At 38.8% G+C, this 21,167-nt stretch overlaps 1 protein-coding gene across 2 annotated transcripts; it reads left to right on the forward strand.

The window, feature by feature from the left end:
* Positions 1 to 1,088: 1,088 nt before the first annotated feature.
* UBE2B (ubiquitin conjugating enzyme E2 B) lies at positions 1,089 to 18,691 on the forward strand. 2 transcript variants are annotated; one of them, XM_053566149.1, is made up of 6 exons: positions 1,094 to 1,267; positions 3,339 to 3,419; positions 5,036 to 5,061; positions 10,255 to 10,344; positions 14,728 to 14,816; positions 17,385 to 18,691. In XM_053566149.1, exons 1-6 carry the CDS (start codon positions 1,224 to 1,226, stop codon positions 17,511 to 17,513), a joined length of 459 nt encoding a protein of 152 aa, XP_053422124.1. In that variant the 5' UTR covers positions 1,094 to 1,223; the 3' UTR covers positions 17,514 to 18,691. The 2 variants fall into 2 exon arrangements, with proteins under 2 accessions (XP_053422126.1, XP_053422124.1); XM_053566151.1 differs by lacking the exon at positions 10,255 to 10,344 and having other exon boundaries at positions 1,089 to 1,267.
* Positions 18,692 to 21,167: the final 2,476 nt, after the last annotated feature.

The raw sequence follows: 21,167 nt of genomic DNA on the forward strand, positions 1-21,167 counted from the left end.
GTTGCTAGTGTAGAAAACCCGAGTTATCTCATGCTAGATATCATGCTAGATATATAACCCTCACCATCTGCACGATCTCTCTCCCCAGATCTGAATCATATTTGTAGGCTTCGTGACCACTCATTGATAATGCTCTCAAGCTCACCCCATTTCTTCACAGATAAAATGGTACCCGTCCGTTGGCAAATCCACAGACACACATCTTTTCAAATAAAAGCAGAGCCATAAAAAAAAAATAAGGTCATTAATTCCGTGGACTTCAAAGAAGTCTCGGACAATCTCAACACTATTCTTTTATCTTTGCTCAAAATTTCCAATCCTGGAAACCCCACTGCAAAGCAGAAGAGCTATTTGGTGGCCCTAAGGAAGCATTTCAGATTTAATGTCGTATGGCCCTCAGCATTCAATGCTGCATTAGACAGCGAACTTTTCACTCTTCCTCCTTGTCCCACGTACCAGTTGGTAAGCCAGCCAGAAAGGAGTAAAGTCCAAATTATTTTTAAAGAAAGCAAAAGCAAAACAAGCTGTTACCCTGCCACGATCTCTTCGGTAATGTCCCTATACCTGGGACAAACGGAACAACTAATAAAGAGGTGTCACGCCCTCAAACCCGGAAACTTAACCACCGGATTCACAAACCGGACTGAAACTCAGATCCAGGCGACGCTCTCACCTGACCCATTCTAATCGCGTCATAGGGACACGTGGTTCTAGATACTTCGCCCCCTCCCCCTCAGGGGTGGATTGTTGACAACGCCGCCGGCAGTCACGTGACCTTACGTCATCCCACCTCCTTCCCCTGAAATCTCTGGTCCCGGATGCGTCCCTCTTTCCCTCCCCCTTTCCGCCGATCTTAAACTAGCGATGGGGAGGAAGATATATAGTGTTTCAGTTTCGGTGTCTCTTAAGCCACAATCTCCACTCCGAGCACAAAGAACCCTAATTTGTCGATTACTTCAGGAAGGCAAGATGCAAACAGACCTCGCCGAAAACCTCCAGGAACAAGCACTCATACACCTAGCCCTTCTCCTTCACCCCCAGGCTATGTGGTACTGGCTGAGGGCGGAGGGATCTGGAGGCGGCGGAGGGAGACGTCATTGCAGGGTTGTTTGTGCAGTCTCGGCGGCGGTGGTGACCCACAGTGATTCGACCGCTGCGCCGGGGGGTGGGGGGGCTGCGTGGGACTCTTTTCTTTCAGACTGACCGCGGGGCAGCTGGGGAGCATGTCGACCCCGGCCAGGAGGAGGCTCATGCGGGATTTCAAGCGGTAAGGGCCTTCACTTTCGCCTGGATGACGACTCCTCCCCAAAGCTGAGGGGCTGCAGGGCGGGGATCTGGACACCTCTCTTATAACTCTTAAGAGGACTGGCTGCGGGCCCAGCGGGACCGACGGAAGCCCATTCTTATCCTTAGCTCCCAATTCCTGATCATTGCTGCCCACTTTGGCAGCCCAAGAAATTTCGATACACCTCCTCCCCCACTCCCCCTAGAAAGTAAAAAGGTGGCGATCGGCTGGCCTAGGGTTCCCTGCTGTCCATTTCGGCCACCTGCCCCACGTCTCCCCTAAGCGATCAAACATCCTGTCCCTGCACCCTGCGGCGTCCTCTTCTTGTCCCATACAAGTGAGCCCTTCCGGGAGATTTTTCCTCTTCTGCTGCACCAGTCAGCTTTGTTCCCCGGCCTCGCAGTCTTCTCTGAGGATCAGGGTTGGGGCGAAAAGCAACCCCCCTTCTTTTCTGCAGTGAGGGTGGGGTCTACTGCGCAAGGTCCGGGGGTTGTTAACCCATTCCCCCCGAAACCCGACTGCCCCCGCCTGCCTGAAAGACCTTGAGAACCGACTTAGAGCTCTGGGACCTTAAAGCTGGCCACTCTGGCTGCCAGTGCCTTCTGGAACTCAGCTCTGGCTGGTGAATAAAGCCCTATCTATAGCCTCCAAAGTCTGGAAAAATGCCTTTCCTCAGACTGGCGCTAATCTGATACTCCCTGCGCCTCCTTTTGTAAAATAGGATTTGCCAGGAGGCTTGGGTTTATGAGGAGAGAACGACTTTGTCTTTCAGTTTATTTTGTGGTGAATACTTAGAGGTACCACGTACATTAAAAAAGGAGTGAGAAAACTTAGCATTACGATACTCTGCAATTTGGGGGGAAGATTCCTGAGGAGACCTGCCTTGATTGAGACGAAATATTCAGTACAAAAACTTAGATTTGCCGCTTATGAAGTTAACGTTTAATCACGGCCATTTAGGTTTATTTTCTGTGAAGCATTGGAAAGCCATTGTTTTGGGTTTTGGCCAGCTTATTCATTCCTAGCTTCTCTTAGCCATTTAAAGGTAGTTATCAAATAGTATTGAAGTCTAATGGTTATGGTGGCCTAATTTGCTTGAAATTGATTAAAAGCTATTTTTATGTAGACTATTAGCAAAGTATTATGCCACATGAGAACGACTACATAAATATTTGTGTGTATGTACAGTGTAGCATTTTTAAGATGGAGGTGGCAGTCTTTAAAAGGAGATGGTCTATTTGGTGGAAAAAATCCTCTCTAAAGCTTGAAATCAGTAGATTCGATTTACTCTCATGAAAAATTCAAAGAATAAAGCTTTCAGTTCACGTCCATTGCCCCCCTGGTTTCCTACTGTAATTCTCTGCTTAATTCTTAGTTGAATATATGGCACCTTTGGAAGTTTTCCAGGGGTCTTTCTGGTTACAAGAATTTGACTGTAACATAACGACTGTTGGAACAGTTATATTGAGTCTTCTGGTCTGAGAGGTAAATTTTGTGCTACTGCAGAACCTTTAAAATAGGCTCTGGTGGAAAACCTGATGCTTCTGATTATTTTTAAAAACCATTGCTATCTGAAACAAATAAAGTAAATCTCCTGCTTAAAACTAGCTTCCTAATTAGATTGAATGTATGTTTGATCATTTAGTGTTTACATTGAAGTTTGCTATTTTTCCTTGTAGCCATGTTGTGCAAATAGCTGTGTTAAGACTTACCCAGTCTTTGCTTGGTAACAAAATCAGTACTTCTATAAAAATAATTTTTACTGTTGAGGTTTTTTAAAACATTTTTTCTTCCAAGAGGACAGTTTGTATAAGCTAGTTTTTTGAAGAGGGATGATTTCCAAGCCCTGTGGACTTTTAAATAATTTGGAGAGGTATTTAATAAAAAGTATATATGTACCTGGTCTATATGTTTAAGTCATATGGTTCATTCCAGTTCAGCACAAAAACAAGGAAATGGATTTCGCTTGAATCCCAAAATAGTGTCCATAGGTGTTTGGCCTCCTTAGTGGCGTTACTGTTCAACTTTTAAAATTACCACTCTGGATTTTTAGATTGCAAGAGGACCCACCTGTGGGCGTCAGTGGTGCACCATCTGAAAACAACATCATGCAGTGGAATGCTGTTATATTTGGGTGAGTTGAAAGATTTAACAATTAAATGTGTGGTGATTCTTTAAGAAAAGTGAATCTGTTACATTTATCTAGGAAACAAAACTGAGGTAGAATGAAGGTTCTTAAGGATTGAAACTACAGATTAATTTGTAAAAAATTTTCAGTAAGAGTTTTAGGGTGTGACATGGTGGCTTACGCTTGTAATCATAGCACTTTGGGAGGCCAACGCTGGATGATCACTTGAGTTTTAATAGGAGTTTAACACTAGCCAAGACAACATAACAAGACCCCATCTCTTAAAAAAGCTTTTTTAAAAAATGTGCTGGACTTGGCATATACCCGTAGCCCCAGCTACTTGGAAGGCTAATGTAGGAGGATCGTTTAAGCCCAGGAGTTCAAGGCTGCAGTGAGCTGTGATCACACCACTGCACTCCAACCTGGCCAACAGAGTGAAAACGTATTTCTTTAAAAAAAAAAAAAAAAAAAAAAAGCTTTTGGCACTACATGAAATTTATTGACTCTTTGGTGTAACTGCATATGGGTTTATAATAAAAAATACTATTGGGTTTTACTTAAAAAATATGATTTGAAATTAAATGGAATAGAATAATAAGGGAGAAAAATTATTTTGTACAAAATATACTATGCAAATGTTTATGCTCTCATTCCATTGAAGCTGTAAAAAGGCTCGGAACCAAAAAATTGATAACTTCCATTGTAGCAAGAATTTAAATAAAAAATGTTTTATAGCCCAATGTGAAATGTCTGAATGGAAATATAAGCCATTTGACCCTTACATTTTACATATTGCATACATGTACATGCTTTTTAATTTAAAATTTACTTATTTATTTTATGGTTTTTCTGGACTCAGTCTTTTTTTTTTTTCTTACTCAGTCTTTTTTTTTTTCTTAATTTCTTCTGCTAGTCATCCTCAATTCTTTTTAAATTAGAATTTACCCTAAAAAGTAAAAGAAATACTTTCATAAACAGAATTTTGACTTCCACAGAAGTCTATGTTTAAAGACTAGTGGAAAATGAATGAAGTTCTTCCTTCTGGTAAACTGTTTCTGTTACATTCAGTCTGTTATCCTGCTCTTTGAGATCCTGAATGTGCCTTGCAAATAATACTTAAACTTTATGTTGCTGCTTAGGAAAGATTAAATTGGGATTTGGAGGCAAGGTAAACATCTGAGCAAAAGAATCTGGCTTTTTTGCTGACATCAGCTATGCTTAGCCAGTTTGGGCAAGAGTTACTGCTCTATCACAAAGCAGGGTACTTTGGTTTAGTATCATAATTATCTTAATCTAATGGGTATTGATTTTCATCTTATTACTGTGAAATGAAAAGATAACTTTTAAGAATATATATATTTACCAAATGACTGCTTAGTATTTATGAACTGAATTCTTTTAGTGCTAGAACTATGGACAAGTTTTTTGTTTTGTTTCTTAAAAACCACTAGAAAATAAAAGTTATTCTTTGTGCTTGCTTCTGTGAAAATCCAGGGCTAAGATGGTATTAAACTACAAAATGAGCCCCTCTTTGTCTGTTGGAGTTTATCCTTTCCGTTATTGAACATCAGCAAAAAGCAGAATGAAAAACTTGTTTTAATCAGAAATCTTCTTGTTTTCAGACCAGAAGGGACACCCTTTGAAGATGGTAAGTCATAATTAACTATGTTTTCTATAGTAGTAAGAGGGTGCTTTTTAGTAGGAAATTGTAATATCAACAGATCTACTTGCAACCATTTTCTATCAATAAAACTAAGGCTACTGAGAATTTGTGATTTATAAGGGACCCTCCATCCCACATCAGCTTGGTCACCTTCATAACCAGGTCCCTCTATTACTTTCATATTTGTAAGCCTAGATGGTGAGGTCTGTGTTGAGAATAACTTACGTTTAGGTGGCTTTGTAGCACAATAAAGATAGCCCTGAAGTAAATACCAGGAGAGTAGTAATCATGTTTTTTTATACGTTGATGTTTATATTGATAGGATGTTGAGCTGAAATTTTCTTTAACCTATATAGCTGCCAGTACCTTTAAGTACTACTAGTATTAACTCTCATAAGTAGTAAGCATTCCGAATAATCTTTTGCATCTCAAGTTGGGTATTTTCACCAGGAGCCAGGAAAATGGGAAACTAGTTGTAACATATATTTATAATTGAGCTTATTAAATTATTTTTAACTAGGCACTAAGATTTTTTCTTAATTATGGATTTGTTTTAAATTATTAAGCAGTTTTGTTATAATTAGCAAAATGACTTCGGAGTTAATCCAGTAAGGATATTTGCACGGGAATACTGACTGTAGCACTATTTGTTTATTTATTTTTTTTATTACATCATAACTGTATACAATGATATGATTATGGGGCATGTAGCACTATTTGTAAGGAGATAATTTAAATGCTCAGTGGGAGAAAAGCCTATGGGTCAGTGTATGGCCTGTGAGGAACTTGCCACACAACAGGTGAGTGGCAGCTGAGCAAGGGAGCTTCATCTGTATTTATAGCCATTCTCCATTGCTTGCTTTCCATTGCTCACATCACTGCCTGAGCCCCTTCTCCTATAAGATTCTCTACCCACCCAGAAGGGAAAAATGAAAACGAGTTTCCATGAAACTCGTTCCTGGTGCCAAAAAGGTTGGCAACAACTGTAGAATAAGAATAAGGTAGATTTGGTCATATGTCTTAGTAGACAAAAATATTGCAGAATGTTTATTGCAGTATCACATTTTTACTAAATACATGGGTGTGTATGTGTGTTACAGTATTAACTGTGATGTTGGTGACAATCTCTAGGTGGGGGTAAGGAATTGAAGGAGGTACTTAAGGACTTTAGCTTTTTTTCTATACCAGGAGCTCTTAAGTATGGTCCCTGAACCCCTGAGGGTCTCTGAAACCCTTTAAGTGAATCCATGTGATTAAAAACTGTTCATACTAAGACATGTTGACATTTGCATTGATGGTACAAAAGCAGTGGTGGCTAAAAATAGCACTTAAGCAATTTAGCATCTTAGAACAAATCAAGACAGTGGTACCAATCTATATTGTTATTGTATTCTTTGCATTTTAAAAGATGTCAGTTTTACTTAAAAATGCCTTGAAACGGTAGAAATTATTGACATTGTTAAGCCTGACCCTTCAGTATACATACATCTTTTTAATAATGTGTGTAATGACATGAGAAGTAGGAATAAAACACCTTTCCTGATACCGAAGTATCATGGTGGTCATAATACTTCTGCATTTGTTTGAGTTGCAGCTTGAACCACTGCTTCTTTCACGGAACATTTTTACTTGAAAGAATGACTGACAGACAAGCTGTGGTTATTAAGGTTTGAATATATGGCAGATATATTCTCTAAAATGACCTAAATGGGTTGTCAGGTTAAGGAAAATGACTGAATATATTTGTTGCTGATGAAAAAATGAAAGCTTCCCAATACTTAAAAGACTTTTCCTGATAAGATTAGCAGTGGGTATTACTTATTGTGGGTGGCTTTTTTTTTTTTTTTGGATAGTATATGAATATAATGGAATATGGCAACATTTGGAAAATGCATGCCAATATTTTACAAGTGACTAATGCGTAATATTACAAAATTATGGATGGGTAAAAGATTTATGCAGAGTAGGGTAGTGCCTGTGGCTCAGTGAGTAGGGCACTGGCCCCATATACCTAGAGTGGCAGGTTCAAACCCGGCCCAGGCCAAACTGCAACAAAAAATAGCTGGGCGTTGTGGCGGGCGCCTGTAGTCCCAGCTACTTGGGAGACTGAGGCAAGAGAATCGCCTAAGCCCAAGAGCTAGAGGTTGCTGTGAGCTGTGGCACCATAGCACTCTAAGGAGGGCAACAAAATGAGACTCTTGTGTCTAAAAAAAAAAAAAAAAGATTTATGCAGAGTACAACAGATTTTAATGTAATTGAGTACAAAAAGGTTATTGATAAGATTTCAGATTACACGTTACATTGCAACATACCACCTTTATTTTTGGTGTAATATAAAAAAAATGTGTAGTTACCTGAAAAGGCTATGAAAATACTTTCTTTTTCAATAGCCTATTTGTGTGAGGCCAGATTTCCTTTATATACTTCAGCCAAACAGCATATTGTACAATTACCCGAGCACAGAAGCAGATAAGAGAATCCAGCTGTTTTCTGTTGAGTCAGTCAATAAAAAGGTACAAAAAATTGGTAAAATAGCGTTCACATTTCTTACTAACTTTTGGGGGGAGGAAATACTTGTCATTAAATATCTTAGTTATTATATAATGGGTTTGTAGTTATTTTTAATGAATTAATAAATACTTTAAGATTTTCTGTTATAATTTCTTTTTTTTTTTTTTGTAGAGACAGAGTCTCACTTTATGGCCCTCGGTAGAGTGCCGTGGCCTCACACAGCTCACAGCAACCTCCAACTCCTGGGCTTAAGCGATTCTCTTGCCTCAGCCTCCCAAGTAGCTGGGACTACAGGCGCCCGCCACAACGCCCGGCTATTTTTTGGTTGCAGTTCGGCCGGGGCCGGGTTTGAACCCGCCACCCTCGGTATATGGGGCCGGCGCCTTACCGACTGAGCCACAGGCGCCGCCCTTCTGTTATAATTTCTAATATAACAGATGTCAATAGGCTTAACCAGTGGTGCACTAGAGGCAGCCTATACTGATTCATGAGAGCCAGTTGTTAAAATTTCAGGAATTTTTACAACCTGGTTATTAAAGAACCAAACATTTTATCCGCACCTGTGGCTCAAGCGGCTAAGGTGCCAGCCACATAACACCTAAGCTGGCGGGTTCAAATCCAGCCTGGGCCCACCAAACAACAATGATGGCTGCAACCAAAAAAATAGCCGGTCGTTGTGGCGGGCACCTGTAGTCCCAGCTACTTGGGAGGCAGAGGCAGGAGAATCGCTTGAGCCCAGGAGTTAGAGGTTGCTGTGAGCTGTGATGCCACGACACTCTACCTAGGGTGACAGTTTGAGGCTCTGTCTCAAAAAAAAAATAACTATTATAATTGTAACATCATTTGCCTTTTTTTTGTTTTTTTTTTTTGTAGAGACAGAGTCTCACTTTATCGCCCTCGGTAGAGTGCCATGGTGTCACATAACTCACAGCAACCTTCAACTCCTGGGCTTAGGTGATTCTCTTGCCTCAGCCTCCCAAGCAGCTGGGAACATTATTTGCCTTTAAATTAAAATCACAAACATGAAAATTTTAAATCATAATTTTTCTTTCTAAAATTTTGATCAAGTTAAGATATATATGTTAGAAATGATATTCTGGTTAAAAACTTTTCAAAGTTTATAGCCGGGCGATGTGGCGGGCGCCTATAATCCCAGCTACTCGGGAGACTGAGGCAAGAGAATTGCTTGAGCCCATGAGTTTGAGGTTACTGTGAGCTGTGACGTCATGACACTCTACCAAGGGTGACAAAGTGAAACTCTGTCTCAAAACAAAACAAGGTCAGCGCCTGTGGCTCAAGGAGTAGGGCGCTGCTCCCATATGCTGGAGGTGGCGGGTTCAAACCCAGCCCCAGCCAAAAACCACAAAAAAAAAACAAAATAAAGACCTTTTAATGTTTAAAGAATTTAAGATATGGGGAACCCATAGCTGAGTGCTTAGGGAGCTGGCCATGTGCTATGGGGCTACTAAACAAACAAACAAAATAGCCAGGCTTTGTGGCAGGCACCTATAGTTCCAGGTACTAGGGAGGCTGAGGCAAGAGAATTGTTTGAGCCTAAGAGTTTGAGGTTGCTGTGAGCTATGACACCACTGCACTCTACTGAGGGTGACAAGGTGAAACTCGGTCTCAGTAAAAAAAATAAATAAATAAATAAAACAAAAACAATTTATGTTACCGTGAATATATAAAGGAGAAACTGCCTATGAAATTTGAGGTAAATTTTTATCAAATGAAAAAATTTCCAAACAAAAAAGTAAGGAGGTAACAGTTGTATACCAAGTATATGACCAATGATATAAAATATTTCACTAAAAATGAACCTTTAATCATGGTAGACTGAAGCCAGGAGCTTAGAATTTACACTGACAAAGAGTGTTTTGTTTTGTTTTTAACTACATTAATGAAATAAGGAAAGAACTTTGTAGAGACATCTGGAATGCTTTAAGGTTTTATTGATTTCATTAGAAATAAGTCCCAACTAAAAAAAAAAAAAAGAAGTAAGTCCCAACTTACTGGATACGTCCAAGGGGTTTTAATTAGAGGGCCTCTCCAGTCTTCAGGTGGGCTCTGGATAGTTTAACCCTAAAGAAATCTGTATAGACAAACATGAAACTATTAATAGTAGTTAAGTATGGATTTAGACTGATCAAAATGTTGTACCATATATGTTGGCCTATAATCAAAGTTAGGCATTTATACTAAAGCGTAATGATTCTTGTTATATTTAAATGAAGGGATTGGTGTAGGACAGCACCAATCTTTATATAAGCATCCATGCCTCCTGTCTGGTTCCTTTGTTATGTGGTAGTCAGTCCCTCTCAGAATCCCTTGGCACTCCCCTCTCAGCTGTAATGAAGTATTTGTGGTTCCCCAAATGTGCATTTTAAATCTTGGTAGCTAGGGCCTATTTGCCTTCCTAAAACATGACAGTTAACATGCTCACCAATAAACACGTGAATATCCTTGTTCCCCAGCTGTTTGCCAATGTTACATGTTATCAGTGTCACATAGAGGTATATTTAGTATGTTTTGTGTGCTAAACCAAATTGACATACTAACTTTTGTGTATTTGTGTAAAAACCAGTAAGGGGCTAAGGATTGATTGATGAAGAGAATAAAAGTTGTGCTTGTTTTTACTGTAATTATTTTGGTTTGTTTTCTATCTAGGTACTTTTAAACTAGTAATAGAATTTTCTGAAGAATATCCAAATAAACCGCCAACTGTTAGGTTTTTATCCAAAATGTTTCATCCAAATGGTAAGTAGCAATTTATATTAGACTTTGCAATGAAAAGGGAGCAGGGAGACTTGTTTCCCTCCTTTTAGGTCTTGTCCCTTACTTTTCACTAATAGGGCTTACTTGTAGGTTCTCCTTCCATGTCCATATTAGCTACCTTTTTGTAGATGAAATCTCAAATTTGAGGTAAAACTGTTTTGTTTTAATAACTTCTGAATTGAAAGTAATATGTAAGCCAGGCACAGGAGCATGCACAGTCCCAGCTGCACAGGAGGCTGACTTCAGTGGGAGAATCACTTGAGCCTAGGAAGTTGGAGGCCAGCTTGGGCAACATAGTGAGACTTTGTTTCTAATAAATAAAATAACATGTATCTATTTGTAGAAATGTGAAAGATGCCTCAAAAGTGTTGCCTAAAATACAGCTTTTAAAAAATAGAATTTTGGCCGGGAGCAGTGGCTCACAACTGTAATCCTAACACTCTGGGAGACGGAGGCATGAGTATCACTTGAGGTCAGGAGTTCGAGACCAGCCTGAGCAAGAGCAAGATCCTATCTCTACTCAAAGTAGAAAAAATTAGCCAGGTATGATTGTGCGCACCTGTAGTCTTAGCTACTCAGGAGGCTAAGGCAGGAGGATCACTGGAGCTCAGGAATTTAAGGTTGCTATGAGCTGTCATGATGCCACGGTACTCTAGCCAGAATGATAGAGTTAGTTAGTATCTATTTATATATATATATATATATATACACACACACACACACACACACACGTATACACACACATATATATGCACACGTATACACATATATATAAAAAATTGTTTCCGCAAAATTGGGATCATGTTGTATATAAAGTGGGGTAATTTTTTATGTTGTGAACATTTTTTCTTACTAATATTCTATTACACCATTTTTAAAGTCTCTCTAAAAAGTGTTCTCTTATAGATTTACCATAATCCATTTAACCAGTGTCCAATTGTTAGTAGTTTTCAATTGTTTAAAATTTTAAATAGCACTTTGAACATTATTGAAAATAAATCCTTTCAGGCAGCACCTGTGGCTCAAAGAGTAGGGCACCTGCCCTATATACCAGAGGTGGTGGGTTCAAACTCGGCCCCGGCCAAAAACTATAAAAAAAAAAAAAGAAAAATCTTTTCAGATACCAATGATCACTTATTTAGAATGAATTTTTAAAAGTGGAATTAGTGCTTTTGGCTTGGTGCCTATAGCTCAGTGAGTAGGGCACCGGCCAAATACACCAAAGGTGGCGGATTCAAACCTGGCCCAGGCCTGCTAAACAACAATGATAACTGCAACCAAAAAATAGTCGGGCACTGTGGCGGGTGCCTGTGGTCCCAGCTACCCAGGAGGCTGAGACAAGAGAATCGCTTAAGCCCAAGAGTTGGAGGTTGCTGTGAGCTGTGACACCACGGCATTCTACCAGGGGCAACACGGTGAAAGTCTCAAAAAAAAAAAAAAAGGTGGAATTACTGCTTTTAATACAGTTTTCCATTTTTTCCTTCAGTATCTGTTACTATTCTTCATTAAATGATGGCTGAATGACAATTTTGTAATAAATTTGGTCTTCCTTGACTTCTTGCTGTTGATAATATTACATTTATATTCCTGGATTATAAATCACCATGTGAAAGACTTCTCCAAAATCTTGAAGGTCTTTTTCTTCTTAAAAATGTTTGATCATTTAAATAGGTCTTCCTCATCAGCTCACTGACTTTTAGGAAGATCATTTTCAGAGGTCCTCCTGATTGTGTCTCTAATACTGCACACTGTATAATAGTTTCCTATCCAGAGGAGAGAGGTGTTTGTGTCTGGAATCAAGATGACTGTTCAGTAACAGCCTTTTATGTTTCATTACTGTGAAATTTGCTTTTTCCTCTAGCTGTTGTTTTGGTTTTGGCTAAGATAGGTTCAGTTTTATTTTCTGTTTCTTTAGGGAAATTCCCAAGTCACTTACCATTTATTGCACTGTGTAATTTTACCTGGCTCAGACCTGGTATTGAATCAAACTAAACCATAGTAAGAGGGCCTTTAAATTAAGGTGGGAAAGACTGTAGATAAATAGGGGTATACATGTATAGACATAAGGTTACCTACTCAAGCAAATCTTAAAAAAAAAAATGTATTTGGTTTTCTCATCCCTTCGGATTTATACTATTGTCTCCCTTTTCTGCTATTTAACCTTTATTTAACCTTCTAGTTTACTCTTTTAAAAACATGTATTGAAATTTACATACCATGCTTTTCACTCATTTCAATTATATAATCCAGTGGTTTTTATTATCACAGTTATTGCCACCATCACTATGATCAATTTTAGAACAACAGAAAACCCCATAAATATTATAAGTCACTCCTCATTTCTCTGCCACCCACTCCTCCCATCCTAGGTAACCACTTATCTATTTTCTGTGTCTATATTCAAATATTTTGGACATTTCATATAAATGGAATCTTATAATACGTTGTCCTTTGCAACCAACTTAATCTCATTTAGCAGTTTTCAGGGTTCATCTATGTTGTAACATGTATCTTCACTTCATTTTTCTTGCTAAATAATATTCCATTTTATGGAAATACTGCATTTTATCCATTCATCATTTGACAAACCATTGGGGTATAGTTACTTTTGGATTCTCAAAATTAATTTCTAGTTCAAAACCTTACAATTGTTTTATATTTTTATGGTTTTTACAGAGGTGCTGGTTTTTGCTTTGGGCATGCTAAGTTTAATATTCTCATGGGATAGGAAAATAAGTAGTTGGTTATGCTGCTGTGAAGCTGAGCGATAGAGGGCAGAGGCTAACAATTGGGATTCTGAGCACATAAATAGTAATTGAGGTCGTGGGAGTTTATAGGATTGCCCAGTGGGTATATAAAGGGTGAAAAGAAAAGGGCCTAAAATAGAGCCCTGAGGAATGACAGAACATAAGTGTGATTTGTTCCCTGTTCTGTGGGAAAACCCTCACTTATCCCTCTTTTTATATGGACTATTCTGGCTTGCTCTATGAAGCTTTCACAGTTAGCAGGATCTGTAACACTTAGATGCATTTGCCCTTTGTCAACATAGCAATTCTACTTCTAGAAATTTATTCTGAAGATAGTCTCACAAGTGGGTAAAAAATTTGTTTATTGCTTATGTTTTCACATAATCTAAGGGAGGGGGGATCCTCCCAAATATTTAAGACTTAATACACGTTAATCACTTGGGGTTTTTTATTATTATGAAAGGAATATATTATACTCATTGCAGAACAAAATCATAAATACAAGGAAGTATAAAGAAAATTAGGATCATTAATAATCCTGCTATACACAGATATCCACTGCTTACATGTTGGCATTTCAGCTTACAATAAATGTTTTTATGACTACATATACTTTGAATGAAAATATTTATATATAATTCTTTTGCCAAAATATGGAATTATCCAATATAAATAATTAAAAATTTGTCTCTTAGGGCAATACAGTATGGGTGTCTTTCTACCTAAATAAACAGCAGATATATAAATACCATTTCTCGTGACTATTGGTATTGGTTATATGAATGTGCCATTACTTACTTAGCAGGCCCAATATTCATGGGCCACAAGGTAGTTTCTAGTTTTTCACTCCTATTAATAGTATTATAGCGAACATCTGGCAAATAAATGTTTGTGTATGTCCATGATTATTTCCTTAGAATAATTTCTAGGAGGGGAATTGCTATGTCAATAAATAGTTTTTCAAGAGCTTTATTTAAGACTATTTAGAAACATGAAATATAAAAAAAAGAAATATGGAATATAAACAGATTGCTATGTGGTATGTGTTGAAAAATTTACCTCTTTGCATCCTGATGACAAGGTACTTAGTCTCTCTAATGAAATATGAAGACTAGGTAATGATTTATAATAGAAGTTCAATAGAAGTTTATTTGGTTCATGGTTCTGAAGACTGAAAAGTCCAAGAGCATGACCATCACCTGGCAAGGGCCTTTGTGCTGTGGCATCCCATGGTGGAAAGCAGAAGGGCAAGCAAAGCAAGCACACAAGACAGGAAGTCAAGCTGAACTCATCTTTTCATGAGCCCACTCCTGATATAATGGCATTAATCCATCCATGAGAGCAGCAAGCCCTCATAATCGAATCATCTTTTAAAGGCCCACCTCTCAGTACTGTTAAAATGGCAATTACATTTCAACATAGGTTTTGGAGGGGACATTCAAACCTTAGCAGGTGAAAAATAGGAGACCTTAGTTTTAATAAAGATTTTCCTATGATACAGAAGAGTTATGACCTGACATTTGACACTTGTGACTAAGCAACATTAGTTGTGGTGATTTTTCTTAACTATCAGGTCTGACAAAGTTACTTATGTAACTAATTAGTGTTGTCTTTGCAGTGTATGCTGATGGTAGCATATGTTTAGATATCCTTCAGAATCGATGGAGTCCAACATATGATGTATCTTCTATCTTAACATCAATTCAGGTAAGTGTGTGTTAGGATGTATAGTTTTTTAGTATTCTGTGGGATATAATCAGCAATCTAAAGACCACATCAGCAGATTAACTTCCCTAGGACCCAGGTAACCAATGGCAGGGATCAGATAAGAACTGATTTTCTGACTACATGGAAACTAGTCCACTGTCCCTTTTCTGATCATGTGTAACTTGTATGTTCTCACGGGTTAAACTTTATTGGTGCAATGGTGCATACCCAGAGGTGGTGGAAAAAAAAATCTTGGGGAAAAATATTGCTTGTAAAAACCATAAGGACCTCAAGAAACTGCTAAATGTAGAGAAGCATTGAGTGTTGCCTTATCCAAGAAAATTTTATTTAAAAAAAGAAAAGGAAAAGAAAGTAGTGTAACTATTTGCCAAGCAGTGTGAATTTTTCTTTTTTCTTTAGACAGCTGTCACCCTCGGTAGAGTGCCATGGCATCACAGCTCACAGGAACCTCAAACTCTTGGGCTTAAGTGATTATCTTGCCTCAGCCTCCCAAGTAGCTGGACTACAGGCACCCGCCACAACACTGGCCTATTTTTTTTTTTTTTTTTTTTTGTAGAGACAGAGTCTCACTGTACCGCCCTCTGGTAGAGTGTCATGATGTCACACGGCTCACAGCAACCTCTTAACTCTTGGGCTTACGCGATTCTCTTGCCTCAGCCTCCCGAGCAGCTGGGACTACAGGCACCCGCCACAATGCCCGGCTATTTTTTTATTGCAGTTTGGCTGGGGCTGGGTTTGAACCCGCTACCCTCAGCATATGGGGCCGGTGCTCTACTCACTGAGCCACAGGCGCCGCCCATGGCCTAGTTTTTTATTGTAGCTGTCATTGTTGATTTTATCTGGCCCAGGATGGGTTTGAACCTGCCAGCCTCGGTGTATGTGGCCTGCACCCTACCCACTAAGCTATGGGCACTTCCAGCTGTCTGAATATTTCAGAATAGATCTTCTTTTCAGAGACAGAGTTTCACTTTGTTGCCCTTGGTAGAGTGATGTGGCATCACAGCTCACAGCAACCTCCAAATCCTGGGCTTAGGCGATTCTCTTGTCTCAGCCTCCCGAATAGCTGGGACTACAGGTGCCCACCACAAGGCCTGGCTATTTTTTTGTTGCAGTTTGGCCGAGGCCACATTCAAACCAGCTGCCCTCAGAATATGGGGCCGGCGCCCTACTAACTGAGCCACAGGTGCCACCCTCAGAATAGATCTTGAATGAGTTTTGGAGGGGTGGAATTGAGGGGATGTCTTAGTTGTATGGATTGAGAGGAGCAGAATAATATTTTGGTTTGTGACCTTTTAAAACTTTTTTCTATCACATTTCCTCTTTTAATTCAGATAATCTTACAAAGATTGATTTCAACCTTCCTATTTCATTCTCTCACTAGTAAATGTATGTTTTGTTGATTAAAGGGAATAAGATTTACACACACCGCCCAACTTACTGTCCAACATTTGCTAAGTTACCACAACAATAGAGTTTACCATTGGCAATGTTGGTTACAAAAGTATTTATGGGTATAATACCTTAACCAAATTAGGTTGTTTATCTCCATGGTTAATGAGAAAGTCTCAGTATGCTGAAGAATATTCTTTTCTAATTTCTTTGAAATTGGAGGTCTTTTTTTTTTTTTTTTTGTAGAGACAGAGTCTCACTTTATGGCCCTCGGTAGAGTGCCATGGCATCATACAGCTCACAGCAACCTCCAACTCCTGGGCTTAAGCGATTCTCTTGCCTCAGCCTCCCGAGTAGCTGGGACTACAGGTGCCCGCCACAATGCCCAGCTATTTTTTGGTTGCAGTTCAGCCGGGGCCAGGTTTGAACCCGCCACCCTCGGTATATGGGACTGGCGCCTTAACGACTGAGCCACAGGCGCCGCCCGAAATTGGAGGTCTTAAGGCAATTAAGATTTATTTGTTTTAGAAGCTTAAGCTTAAAAAAAAAAAAAAAAAAAGAAGCAGCTTAAGCTTTTCAGCAGCAGTAAACCTCTCATTACTATATTTATCAAGCTGTTTCTTTTCTTTTTTTTTTTTTGTAGAGACAGAGTCTCACTTTATCCCTCTCAGTAGAGTGCCGTGGCCTCACACAGCTCACAGCAACCTCCAAGCTCCTGGGCTTAGGTGATTCTCTTGCCTCAGCCTTCCAAGTAGCTGGGACTACAGGTGCCTGCCACAATGCCCGGCTATTTTTTTCTTGCTGTTTGGCTGGGCCCAGTTTGAACCCGCCACACTTGAAATATGGGACTGGAGGGACTTTACCTAACAATTGCAATCAGTGTAACTGGCTTATTGTACCCTCAATGAATCCCCAACAATAAAAAAAATAAAATAAAAAAATAAAAAAAAAAGAAATATGGGACTGGTGCCTACTCACTGAGCCACAGGCGTCACCCTATCAAGCCCTTTTTGAAAAGATTTAGACCTAAAACTATGTGGCATACTAATCTCTGAAATAATTTCTGTTGTTTTGTATAACTTTTCTATACACCATATCTGACCTGTTAATATAAAGAGTAACTCTGTAAATCTGTCTTGTCTTCTCTTTTCCTTCTAGTCTCTGCTGGATGAACCGAATCCAAACAGTCCAGCAAATAGCCAGGCAGCACAGCTATATCAGGAGAACAAACGAGAATATGAGAAAAGAGTTTCGGCCATTGTTGAACAAAGCTGGAATGATTCCTAATAGACAACTGGTCTGTTAATCTTTTCATCATTGTTGTGTATAATTTACCTCTTGAGTAGAAAGGCTAACAAATTTTAAGTGCCACAGGTTTTAAGGATTCTGCAGAAAAAAGAAAAAAGTCCTTCAGTTTAGAACCTACAAAAGCTTGTGTATCTTGATTAATGTACTTTTTATTGCATGGTGTGAACTAAGTTATTGCTGCATAAATTTGTAATATATCCTGTTTGTATTTTTTTCCAAGTGTATAATGTTGGTGTGGAGTTTTCATGACAGAATATACACATTTTGTAAATCTGTACTTTTTTCAAATATTGAATGCCTTATTTTTGAATTCTTTAGATTTTTAAATTGGAGAAAAGCACTTAAAGTTTTTTATATATGAATATTACATGTAAAGCTGTTAAAATACATAACTTCAGTGCAAGAGACTTTGTCACTTATTTCCTTCATCTGTGTAGGAGGGGTTAATAAGTCTCTAGCTCTCCATCAGTTAATAAGTTCATTTCCAATTTCAAAAGAACATAATTATATTTTATCAAGAAAGTCTTCAAATTTGATTCTAAATACCAGTTATAATCTTATAATCTCCAACTTTATTTTGAATGTACCTATATTAGTTTCAGTTGAGTAATTCTAGACATAACTGGTTTGATTATGTCCAAGCCTGTACTTCATTCAGCCAGTTGTTACAGTTCATGCATTACTTACTGTTAAAACTGTACCTTTTGCAATTTCATGGTTGGCCCCTCTGCCCTGAGCAGAGAATTGATGCAACTTATTTTGCTGCTTGGTAGCACTTTAAAAGTAAATTAAAGTAAAATGATAAACATTTGCCAAAAATTCAGGCCCCACCATAAACAATGAATTGGTTGCATTGGTTTGAGTAAGGCACATTTATTTGAAAGGAATCTTGGTGTAATTTAAATATTTGAAAACTACCTTTAAATGCAGTTGCATATCTGTTTATTCTGGGGAAATGTTTTAACACTGGGGCCTGCTGAGTTGCTTTCTCTTGTGGAGATTTTTTTAATCTCCTAAGTTGTATAAAAGTTGTACTGCATCTTAGTTTGCTGGATAAATTTAAAACACAGTATTGTAGAAAGCTAATATAAAGCTATCCTATGCCTTCAAATAGTATAGAAGATTGAAAATATACAAGTAAATTCTGTTGAATCACCTGTGTAGTCTCTCTAGTAGTAAAAAACAGCTATTTCAGTAACCCTAAGAGTTTCTTGTCATAACCAGACTAGTCTCCTGGGAATAAACTTCTTCTCTGTTAGAAGACTGGGTTAGAGGATGGCAGTATCTACAGCTTCTATTCATTAAGCAGAGCTTAACACTGAATGGCTAAATGCTAACATTTCCCTTTAAAAGTTAGCACTTGGCAAATTCTGGGTTAAGTGTATGATTTTAGGAAACTTTGGTACGAATGGAGAATTCACTCACTGGGATGATGGCTTTCCCCCACCACCACCAAAAGATGCTTGATTTAAAAGTACTTTATGGTCATATTAAATATGTGGTGATTTTAAAACTATAAAAGTTCTAAAACAAATTACAGACATTTATTCCAGTAACTCCAAGATTAAAAATGCAGTAGCTGTGAGGGTCTCCTCTCTTATTTCATTAAATGCTATTTGGTTACTGCTTTAATATCCATTTTTATCCTTAACCTATTTTTTTCTGTTCCAATTTAAAATGGGAACATTTCAAGTATTGATAATTATTAGTGAATTACATCTTACTCTGCAGGAAACTCAGTGAGTTATAACTCTTAAGTTTAACACATGCATAAAACTCATACTCGGTCCACATTTTTTGGAGAAAATCCTTAAGAAGGTTCCATCTCTAAGTAACTCCTCACTGTTTGTTTGTTTGTTTTTTCCCCCCTTCAGCCTTGTTACAGGTTTACAAGGCTATGTCATACAAAAAATACATATAACCTTCACGTATAACCTCTACGTCAATTTTACAAATGTATGGTATGGCAAGAAGCTAGAAAAGATATTACTTTGTTGGTACAAAGTTATATTGGTGGATTTATGTTGAAATTTAAATGCATTTGTGATATACTTCCTTTGTAACAATACCTCTACCGTACGACAATCTATGCAGGGCACTAAGCACTTTAACAGATATTATTTAATTTCAAATTCACAGTAACCCTATGAGGGGTAGGCATTGTTATATTACAGATGCGGAAACTAGGTACAGAGAAATGAAGCAATTTGCTGAAGGTCAAGCAGCCAGTAAGTGGTAGAGCTGGGATTTGAACCCAGTCTGGTCTTTGAACCAGCAACTGTACTATCCCTTAAGAAATATTAAGGCTGGGCGCCCATAACTCAGTGCTTAGGGCACTGGCCACATGCTCTGGGGCTGGTGGGTTCCAATGGACTGGGCTTGCTAAACAAAACAAACAAAAACAATAGCTGGGCGTTGTGGCGGGTGCCTGTAGTCCCAGCTACTCGGGAGGCTGAGGCAAGAGACTCACTAGAGCCCAAGAGTTTGAGGCTGCTGTGAGCTATGACATCACAGCACTCTACTGAGAGTGACAAAGTAAGACACTGTCTCTTAAAGAAATATTAAGAGATTGAGATTAGTGTTGGGAATTGTATTGAACTTAAATATTTAACCCAATTTGTAGAAATAAACTTAAGTTGTTTTAGTTAGATACAGACTTACAACTACTCAAATGAAAAGGTTTTCCTGGCCAGACCCGGTGGCTCTCGCCTGTAATCCTAGCACTCTGGGAGACTGAGGTGGGTGGTTAGTTTGAGCTTACAGGTTTAAGACTAGCCTAAGCAAAAATTGAGACTGCATCTCTTCTAAAAATAGAAAAACTGAGGCAAGAGGATTGCTTGAGCCCAAGAGTTGGAGGTTGCTGTGAGCTATGATGCCACAGCCCTCTATCCAGGGCGACAACTTGAGACATGGTCTCAACCAAGAAAGGTGGGGCAGGGTGCAGGGCTTGATGCCTGTAGCTTCGTGGCTAGGGTGCCAGCCACATACACCAGAGCTGGCGGGTTCAAATCCATCCTGGGCCTGCCAAACAACAATGACAGCTACAACCAAAAAATAGCTGGGTGTTGTGGGCACCGAAAAATAGCTGGGTGTTGTGGGCACCTGTAGTCCCAGCTACTGGGGGGCTAAGGCAAGAGAATCGCTTAAGCCCAAGAGTTGTAAGTTGCTGTGAGCTGTGACACCACAGCACTACCGAGGGTGACATAGTAAAACTGTGTCTCAAAAAAAAAAAAAACAGCCAGGCATTGTGGTGGGCTCTTGTGGTCCCAGCTACTTGGAAGGCTGAGGCAAGAGAATTTCTTGGGCTCAGGAGTTTGAGGTTGCTGTGAGCTGTGACACTACCGCACTTTACTGAGGTCGACATAGTAAGACTCTGTCTCAGAAAAAAGAAAAAATGTTTTCCTGCACCATTTTCCAACTCTTTTTAATGTAAATCAGTCTGAAATATAGGAACACTCTTTCTGGTCTGTGATATAACAGATTATGACTTACCAATAAATCACACTTTTTTCCCCTTCCTGGAAATTTTCATGAGTCTATAGGACAGCCCCTCCTAACCCCCAAAGTTTCATTAATATTAATAACTTCTGGAACTGATTTAAATTCTTATATTGGTGGAAGGTAGTAGAGATG

Source organism: Nycticebus coucang, chromosome 17, assembly GCF_027406575.1.
Source record: "Nycticebus coucang isolate mNycCou1 chromosome 17, mNycCou1.pri, whole genome shotgun sequence".
In the NCBI taxonomy this organism is placed as follows: Eukaryota; Metazoa; Chordata; class Mammalia; order Primates; family Lorisidae; genus Nycticebus; species Nycticebus coucang.

Bases quoted from the DNA above. Each gene is read 5' to 3' on its own strand.
- UBE2B (XM_053566149.1), top strand. From the start codon at position 1,224: ATGTCGACCCCGGCCAGGAGGAGGCTCATGCGGGATTTCAAGCG. The intron at 1,268-3,338 runs GTAAGGGCCTTC...CTGGATTTTTAG, and splicing joins CTCATGCGGGATTTCAAGCG to ATTGCAAGAGGACCCACCTG. The intron at 10,345-14,727 runs GTAAGTAGCAAT...TTGTCTTTGCAG, and splicing joins CAAAATGTTTCATCCAAATG to TGTATGCTGATGGTAGCATA.